The sequence below is a fragment of the Siphateles boraxobius genome, unplaced genomic scaffold (genome assembly GCF_051911475.1).
Source record: "Siphateles boraxobius isolate OS27281-9 unplaced genomic scaffold, OSU_SipBor_1 66, whole genome shotgun sequence".
NCBI classification, from domain to species: Eukaryota; Metazoa; Chordata; class Actinopteri; order Cypriniformes; family Leuciscidae; genus Siphateles; species Siphateles boraxobius.
Window position 1 is genome coordinate 33124777 of NW_027509193.1, and position 9977 is coordinate 33134753.

A 9977-nucleotide genomic window follows, 5' to 3' on the forward strand; every position below is an offset into this window, starting at 1 on the left:
TTGAGACTGAGACAAGCCACTGTAACTGCCTTCACCCTGAGGGGAGACGGATTGACCAGAGCCTTCTGAAGCCAGCACTGGGCTACCTTGAGAAGTGTACGTGGCACCTGGACTAGATGAACTGCTGTAAGAGATACTTTCCTGAGAGAACGCAGGCAAAGTGGCTTCTGATGTAGCACCAGAGGTTTCCAGGGAGCTGGACATGTACAAACTAGGGGAGCTTTGATCACTGGTAGCCAGGCCAGAACTACCAAGTATGGCAGGGAAGCTAGTACTTTCTCCGTGTGTAGAAACACTAGTAGTATCTGTAGCGGCTGATCCAGAGGAACCCTGGAGCGATGTCAAACTGCCTGCATACTGTTCATTTAAGGGTAGAGGCAAGGAAGCTAAAACAGAGCTGCTTGGAGCCATTTGGGCATGGGATGTTGATTCATGCCTGCTGGAAAGACGACCTTTTACAAATTGGAGTAAGTTCAACCTTTTCAGGGGTCTGTTAGTGAATAAACTAGAGCCCACTTCTTCAGGCAAAATCCCAGTCTCAGGGACCTCTGACACAGAAGACTGGACTGCACGAGGTGAGAAAGTTTTGTCAGAAGGATGGCCCCACCGGTGGTGGGCATTTGAATAAGCTCGACCTGTGAATTAGACAAAATAGAAGACTTGTAGAAAAAGAAACATCACAATTCAAAATCCTTTGCAAGAGAAAAAAAATCCACTAAACACATTAATCTTACCTTCAAATCCATGAGCATTACTCAAAAAGAGCAGGAAGATTACAAACAAGGGTAACCTAAACATAAATATATAAAATAAAGTAAATTAATTATTTGCTGAATCATTCACAAACAGAGATTGACTGAATAAACTCACTGTGTCCACCCTTTATCCATGGCGAACAAAAAACCCTGAGTACTCCAAAGCCCCAACATCCACTTTCTCAAACCACCACACAGACACTACAAATGCAAACATACATGTAGCTGGAGATAAGTGTATTTTATAGGCCTTCGTCAGTCCAATTAGGGCAAATAACTAATTACATGAAACATTGTTCACCTGGGAAACTAACTGGCTGTTAAAAGATTATTGATGATTGTTTTATGAAGGCTCTGATTCCCTGTGCTGTTTAAACATTTTAAAGCAGATAATTAATCAAGACTTTCACTGTGTAATGTCTGCATAGGATATTCTCATACACCTTACACAAAGTGTGCCTGATCACATCAGGATGATCTTTATAAATAATTGTGTTTAATTGTCATAATGTAATACAGACTGTGCAGAGAGACAATTACTGATATATGGGGCAGATAAGTTTTAGGATTGGGCACATGCAGAAGTGAGAACAAAGCTCAGTTTATGCTAAATTGGGTGGAATTTAATGCTAAATTGCATCTGAAAACAATCATGTACCTTTTACCAACTTAGCAAGTTACATGAATAAGGTTAGGAAAAACTAAAAAAATTTACAATATGTCTTATATTGTATTTATGTATTGTATATTGTATTGTATTGTATTGTATATTACTTATATTGTATATTGTATTTATTATATATTGTACTTATGCACAATTGAGAGCCACCGTGCTTTGTAAAGTCCCTAGTACCCTGTTGTGCATATTACAGCAATACCAAAATTAACATCAGTCCATCAAGACGTGCATTGCTGCACTATTATATTTGATTACTTTCATCATGATCATTAATTTACACCAGGTTAAGGTTTATTTAATGAAGCAAGTGGTCACATAGTACTGGACATATTTCCAATAGTGTTCATGCATTAGGATAACAATCACTTCATTATGAATTCACTTCAAATCACGCACTGTACCGCAGTATATGGCACCAAAATAAATTATAATAAATACATTGCTTACACAACTATAAATGACACATTGTTATACCAAACATAAATTAACTAATATTAAAAAAATCTATTACTCATATTTTGGATTTCTTTCTTTGATTTGATAGGGCCACTGTGCTTATCTATTCCCTTTTAATGCATTCTATGCACATTTGGCTTCCTTCTATTCTTTATAATGATGAATGATTCATAGAATACAATAAGCATCATTAATCTTGGCACTTTTGAAAATAAAGAAGCAGAAAATAAAGTTCTTCTCAAATTTCTGTAAGAACTCCAAGTACAAATATAGCTGCAAGCAGCGATGATGGGCCCAAGCCCGTTTTATACTTGTAATAACCTAATTATTTAATTATATAAAACTATGTTGTCAGTGCACTACAAATTAGAATTAGTTCAATGCCTTTATTTTGTTATTCAAATTGATAGAAAAAGGCCTAAGAAATTTCTTGTCCATTAATGCAGGCAAAAGCACACAGTAAAACTCTAAAACCATCAAAAGTATGAAATACACACACACACACACACACACACACACACACACACACACACACACACACACACACACACACACACACACACACACACACACACACAGAGAGAGAGAGAGAGAGAGAGAGAGAGAGAGAGAGAGAGAGGGAAAGAAAGAGAGAGCGAGAGAGAGAGAGGCAGAGTGAGATCAAAGGATAAGTTGGAGACTGTTTACCAGTTAGTTGAGCCAGAAAATTCAACATTTTAGATAATTATGTCTGAAAACTTCTCAGTAACAAGGCTTTTTTCAACCCTGTTTAAATATAGGCCTATGCTGCAAACTAGTGGTTATACTATGTATTACATTTTATTTAATTTCTTTCAACCAGATAGCACAAATGCATTTCATGGAAAAAGAATAAAATGTTTTTTACTTCTTATTTGTATTATTTTATATAGAAATAAATGGTGTATAATTTATTATTTAGAAGATGTGAGACTCTTCCTGTTTCCCTTTTTGTCATTATTCTATTTCATCAACTCCATTCAAGGTACCCGTTCGAAATTTAGCATCTTCAATATATTGGCATAATGTTGAGAAAGTTTGGTGTGAATCGTATGAGGCTCCTTGGAGCAGTAGTTAAAAATTCAGAGCTTGATTGCAAAAATCCACATTCAAACAAAAATATCTGACTTCCTGTTGGTCCCCTTGGTACATACAGTATGTACCAAGTTTGTTGACTGTAGGTAAAACTAACCACCCACTTTAGTTAAAAGGTGATGCTACTGAGCCGCTCCTACACGCCCATTTTTAAGGCTTTGCCCATGTCTACTGGTGTACTCTGATGTGTGTGTCGAGTTTCATGCAATTTGAAGCATGAGTCTCAAAAATACCCAAAATAAATATAAAAGTTTGATGCGTTGCTATAACAACAGTATTCAAGATATCAGGAATCCTTTCGCAAGTTTACATCTGCCGTGTCTTGGCATTATTCTGATGAAGTTTGAAGCAAATCGGGTAAAAATAAGAAGGTGATTTCAAAGCAGTTTGATAGTGATATCCTTCCATCTGCCATTTGGTGGCGCTATGACTTTGACTCACAATAGTTACATCCATCTCATCGACTTCCTAAAGTAAACACATAGCTGAAGTTTCATCAAAATATTTCAATGTTTGCTTCATGCTTCATGCTGATCGAGTTGGGTGGGATGAATCCCCTTGAAGGAGTATATCAAATTCCAGATCATGCTTTTTATAAACAACCCATTATAGCCGACTTCCTATTGGGCTGGCGTATGACTGTGCAAAAGTTGTTTGGCCTGATGAGATCTATAAGTGTATGAAGTTTGACTACTTTAGGTAAAAAGGGGTGCGCTACAGAGCCCCTCAAATACAACTTATGACCCCACCATGTCCTCTTGTGTGGTCACTTGTGCAATCAGTGACCCTGATGGCCGACAATTTCTACGTATGCAAAGTTGCAAGTGTTTTTGAGCAGGTTAAGGGCCCCAAATTAAGTGAATGAGTAAACAGTTTCTCATAAATGCGACTGAAAACATAATGTCATTGATATGACAATTGAATACAGTAGAATCGAGATATTAATGCCACAATTTTAATATTCATAAATAAGGATTTATACACATTTGTAAGTCTATAAAGTTACGTAAATAATTGATGTTAGTGCTGTCAATACATCAATATTGTAGGTTTCAGTGTCTATGGAAACGTAAGTAAATGTACGTGTGGTAAAATACATACGAATACTCATGAGAACATGTTGTCCATTTCTATCAGCAAAGTGTCTCAAACACTGAATTTCTTAAGTACAATGCCATGTTGTTTCTCCACACTTTTGCCCACTAAAATGTCTCAGAAATGGTCTCAAAAGGGGAAGACTGCCCAATGAGATTTGGGTTCTAAATCATGTAGTTCTTGGTATTAATGACCACAGCGCCACTCTGTGGTAGCATGCTGAATGTCATTTACAAGCAATTATTCATAACGGTTTTAAGCAGTGGACAAATGAAATAGAACAGTGGAATGAGAAATGTAACCCAAAATAAGCCCAAATTTATTATGGACCAGACAAAGAGGCCAGGATTTTGTTTTTGTCCTGACATTCTCCTCTTTCTGTGAATCTTCAGCTGTAAGATGGGATGGTAAGAAGCGAACTTTGACACATTGCCCACAATCTGAATAACTTGGGTTTCTCCCACTTAAACCCTGTAGCCCCACCAACTACTACACAGACTTCAGTTTATAAAAAATCTTTTAGTCTAGAAGCTATTTTTATCTTCAGTTTTTAACCTCGGGTTGAGTTCGGTAAAGTTATTGATCTGGCCAGTAGATCTTTTTTGCAATGGTTTTTCACTTGCTCAAACTTTAAATTTGATAAACCATGCATTAAATCCTTTATTTGAATCAATGGACAGACCAATGCATAGTAATAGATCTGGCATCAGTGCAAAAAGTATTAACATTTGAGGTGAATTCAGAAGTATAACAAACATTAGAAAAATTAAAGCTTTGACTAGAAGAGTATTGTTCCCATCAGGATTTTGAGGCAGGTACTGATCGTGTACTATATCAAACAATTTACATTGTGAAATACAACCACTAAATTAAAAGATTGAATAGCACAATGGAGATCAGTGAGATTCAAAAAGGAAAGGAGATTGAAAACTGCACGAAGCCTCTACTGCTTTTAAAACCTACGCAAATTTTAGTTAAACGGTCAATGCCAACAAAACGTGATTGAGCAACTGACTCAACCAATTTGGCAAACAAAACCCTAGATGGCACCCCATTTCCAAGTTAAACAAACTCAACTAGCATGGAGTACTATCCTCTGAGTGTAGCTTAAATACAAAACAGCACAAGAAAAATCACGTTGTTACAAACATTTATTAGATTTTATATTCTGGAAGACATCACTTTGCATAATGTGGCTGTTTTATAGAGTCCCTTAGCCCTTTACGGAGTATAGCAGATTGAGGTTTGGTTGTTTGTATAGCTCCTTGGGATGAGGATAGCGCTACACTGGGATAGGAGGACGGAGACCCAGAGGAAAACTGCCTTGTGGTATCTTGAGGCCGGAGTGACCCACCATAAGTGGTACTTCCCTGCAAGCTGAAGGGAGCAGAGGGCCCTTCCTGGGTGCCAGAGTTGCCGGTGAAGGTGAACTGCTTCCGTGAACCCTGGATTGTAGCAGACTGACTGGAGGCACCTTGGGGTGAGGATAGTGATACACTTGGATAGGAGGATAAAGACCCAGAGGCAAACTGCCTTGTGGTATCTTGAGGCCGGAGTGACCCACCATAAGTGGTACTTCCCTGCAAGCTGAAGGGAGCAGAGGGCCCTTCCTGGGTGCCAGAGTTGCCGGTGAAGGTGAACTGCTTCCGTGAACCCTGGACTGTAGCAGACTGACTGGCAGGATGTTGGGATGAGAATAGTGGTACACTTGGATGGGAGGATAAAGACCCAGAGGCAAACTGCCTTGTGGTATCTTGAGGCTGGAGTGATCCACCATAAGTGGTGCTTCCCTGAAGGGTGAATGGCTTAGATGACCCTGACTGAGCACCATAGCTAGAGGTAAACTGCTTCCGTGAACTCTGGATTGTAGCAGACTGACTGGCAGGATGTTGGGATGAGAATAGTGGTACACTTGGATAGGAGGATGGAGACCCAGAGGCAAACTGCCTTGTGGTATCTTGAGGTTGGAGTGATCCACCATAAGTGGTGCTTCCCTGAAGGGTGAATGGCTTAGATGACCCTGACTGGGCACCATAGCTAGAGGTAAACTGCTTCCGTGAACTCTGGACTGTAGCAGACTGACTGGAAGCACCTTGGGGTGAGGATAGTGACACACTTGGATAGGAGGATGGAGACCCAGAGGCAAACTGCCTTGTGGTATCTTGAGGTTGGAGTGATCCACCATAAGTGGTGCTTCCCTGAAGGGTGAATGGCTTAGATGACCCTGACTGAGCACCATAGCTAGAGGTAAACTGCTTCCGTGAACTCTGGCTTGTAGCAGACTGACTGGCAGGATGTTGGGATGAGAATAGTGGTACACTTGGAAAAGAGGATGGAGACCCAGAGGCAAACTGACTTGTGGTATCTTGAGGCCAGAGTGACCCACCATAAGTGGTACTTCCCTGCAAGCTGAAGGGAGCAGAGGGCCCTTCCTGGGTGCCCGAGTTGCCGGTGAAGGTGAACTGCTTCCGTGAACTCTGGATTGTAGCAGACTGACTGGCAGGATGTTGGGATGAGAATAGTGGTACACTTGGATAGGAAGACGGAGACCCAGAGGCAAACTGACTTGTGGTATCTTGAGGCTGGAGTGAACCACCATAGGTGGTGCTTCCCTGCAGGGTGAATAGCTTAGATGACCCTGACTGGGCACCATAGCTAGAGGTAAACGGTTTCCGTGAACTCTGGATTGTAGCTGACTGACTGGAGGCACCCTGGGGTGAGGATAGTGATACACTTGGATAGGAGGATAAAGACCCAGAGGCAAACTGCCTTGTGGTATCTTGAGGCCGGAGTGACCCACCATAAGTGGTACTTCCCTGCAAGCTGAAGGGAGCAGAGGGCCCTTCCTGGGTGCCAGAGTTGCCGGTGAAGGGGAACTGCTTCCGTGAACTCTGGATTGTAGCAGACTGACTGGCAGGATGTTGGGATGAGAATAGTGGTACACTTGGATAGGAAGACGGAGACCCAGAGGCAAACTGACTTGTGGTATCTTGAGGCTGGAGTGAACCACCATAGGTGGTGCTTCCCTGCAGGGTGAATAGCTTAGATGACCCTGACTGGGCACCATAGCTAGAGGTAAACGGTTTCCGTGAACTCTGGATTGTAGCTGACTGACTGGAGGCACCCTGGGGTGAGGATAGTGATACACTTGGATAGGAGGATAAAGACCCAGAGGCAAACTGCCTTGTGGTATCTTGAGGCCGGAGTGACCCACCATAAGTGGTACTTCCCTGCAAGCTGAAGGGAGCAGAGGGCCCTTCCTGGGTGCCAGAGTTGCCGGTGAAGATGAACTGCTTCCGTGAACTCTGGATTGTAGCAGACTGACTGGCAGGATGTTGGGATGAGAATAGTGGTACACTTGGATAGGAGGATGGAGACCCAGAGGCAAACTGACTTGTGGTATCTTGAGGCTGGAGTGATCCACCATAGGTGGTGCTTCCCTGCAGGGTGAATGGCTTAGATGACCCTGACTGGGTGCCATAGCTAGAGGTAAACTGCTTCTGTGAACTCTGGACAGTAGCAGACTGACTGGAAGCACCTTGGGGTGAGGATAGTGACACACTTGGATAGGAGGATGGAGACCCAAAGGCAAACTGACTTGTGGTACCTTGAGGCTGGACAGAACCACTGTAAGTGCTACTCATTCCCTGGGAGGAAAAGCCAGTAGAGCCCCCAAACAAAGCACCAGAGCTACTTTTTGACTGGCTATAAACAGCTGGGTGTGATGACACGGGAAAACTCACATAATTGGTACGGGATGCAGGGGCATACAGACTCAGAGAGCCCTGAGGCTTCAGATATAAGCTAGATGTAGAACTACTACCTCCCTGCACAGGGAAAAAATTACTGGAAGTTAATGGAGTGCCAGAACTGCTCTGGGTGCTTGTAGACACACCAAGTGAACTTTGAACGCTTGTGGACTGGCTTGAAATGCTTTGAGAGAGATTACCCTGAGTGTCTAGAGGTGAAGCAGGACCCGTTGACTGTGAATCTGAACTGCTCTCAGAGCCAACCATTAACAAGCTGGGAGTGCTTTGACCATTAGTAGACTGGCTAGAGACCTCCAAGGGTGAGGGTAGAAGCTGACTGGAGTGGTCTTGTGATTGGGGAGACAGGTCAACAAGAGAGCTAAGCCCTGCCACTTCCCCTTGAAAAGAGCCAGAAGCTTCCAACAAACTGCCCGAACTTCCCTGAAAGCTAGAACTATACAAACTGGGGGTACTCTGATCACTGGTAGACTGACTAGAAACAGATGAAGAACTGAGCGCGTTATAGGAGCCAGGGTTATATTGACTCGAGGCACCTTGAGACTGAGACAAGCCACTGTAACTGCCTTCACCCTGAGGGGAGACGGATTGACCAGAGCCTTCTGAAGCCAGCACTGGGCTACCTTGAGAAGTGTACGTGGCACCTGGACTAGATGAACTGCTGTAAGAGATACTTTCCTGAGAGAACGCAGGCAAAGTGGCTTCTGATGTAGCACCAGAGGTTTCCAGGGAGCTGGACATGTACAAACTAGGGGAGCTTTGATCACTGGTAGCCAGGCCAGAACTACCAAGTATGGCAGGGAAGCTAGTACTTTCTCCGTGTGTAGAAACACTAGTAGTATCTGTAGCGGCTGATCCAGAGGAACCCTGGAGCGATGTCAAACTGCCTGCATACTGTTCATTTAAGGGTAGAGGCAAGGAAGCTAAAACAGAGCTGCTTGGAGCCATTTGGGCATGGGATGTTGATTCATGCCTGCTGGAAAGACGACCTTTTACAAATTGGAGTAAGTTCAACCTTTTCAGGGGTCTGTTAGTGAATAAACTAGAGCCCACTTCTTCAGGCAAAATCCCAGTCTCAGGGACCTCTGACACAGAAGACTGGACTGCACGAGGTGAGAAAGTTTTGTCAGAAGGATGGCCCCACCGGTGGTGGGCATTTGAATAAGCTCGACCTGTGAATTAGACAAAATAGAAGACTTGTAGAAAAAGAAACATCACAATTCAAAATCCTTTGCAAGAGAAAAAAAATCCACTAAACACATTAATCTTACCTTCAAATCCATGAGCATTACTCAAAAAGAGCAGGAAGATTACAAACAAGGGTAACCTAAACATAAATATATAAAATAAAGTAAATTAATTATTTGCTGAATCATTCACAAACAGAGATTGACTGAATAAACTCACTGTGTCCACCCTTTATCCATGGCGAACAAAAAACCCTGAGTACTCCAAAGCCCCAACATCCACTTTCTCAAACCACCACACAGACACTACAAATGCAAACATACATGTAGCTGGAGATAAGTGTATTTTATAGGCCTTCGTCAGTCCAATTAGGGCAAATAACTAATTACATGAAACATTGTTCACCTGGGAAACTAACTGGCTGTTAAAAGATTATTGATGATTGTTTTATGAAGGCTCTGATTCCCTGTGCTGTTTAAACATTTTAAAGCAGATAATTAATCAAGACTTTCACTGTGTAATGTCTGCATAGGATATTCTCATACACCTTACACAAAGTGTGCCTGATCACATCAGGATGATCTTTATAAATAATTGTGTTTAATTGTCATAATGTAATACAGACTGTGCAGAGAGACAATTACTGATATATGGGGCAGATAAGTTTTAGGATTGGGCACATGCAGAAGTGAGAACAAAGCTCAGTTTATGCTAAATTGGGTGGAATTTAATGCTAAATTGCATCTGAAAACAATCATGTACCTTTTACCAACTTAGCAAGTTACATGAATAAGGTTAGGAAAAACTAAAAAAATTTACAATATGTCTTATATTGTATTTATGTATTGTATATTGTATTGTATTGTATTGTATATTACTTATATTGTATATTGTATTTATTATATATTGTACTTATGCACAATT

The 9977-nt window shown here is 41.7% G+C and overlaps 1 protein-coding gene across 1 annotated transcript; it reads right to left on the reverse strand.

The window, feature by feature from the left end:
* Positions 1-5276: 5276 nt before the first annotated feature.
* Positions 5277-9107, reverse strand: LOC143722236 (uncharacterized). The gene has a single exon (XM_077213526.1). The coding sequence runs from the start codon at positions 8811-8813 to the stop codon at positions 5277-5279; it is 3537 nt and encodes a 1178-aa protein (XP_077069641.1). The 5' UTR covers positions 8814-9107.
* Positions 9108-9977: the final 870 nt, after the last annotated feature.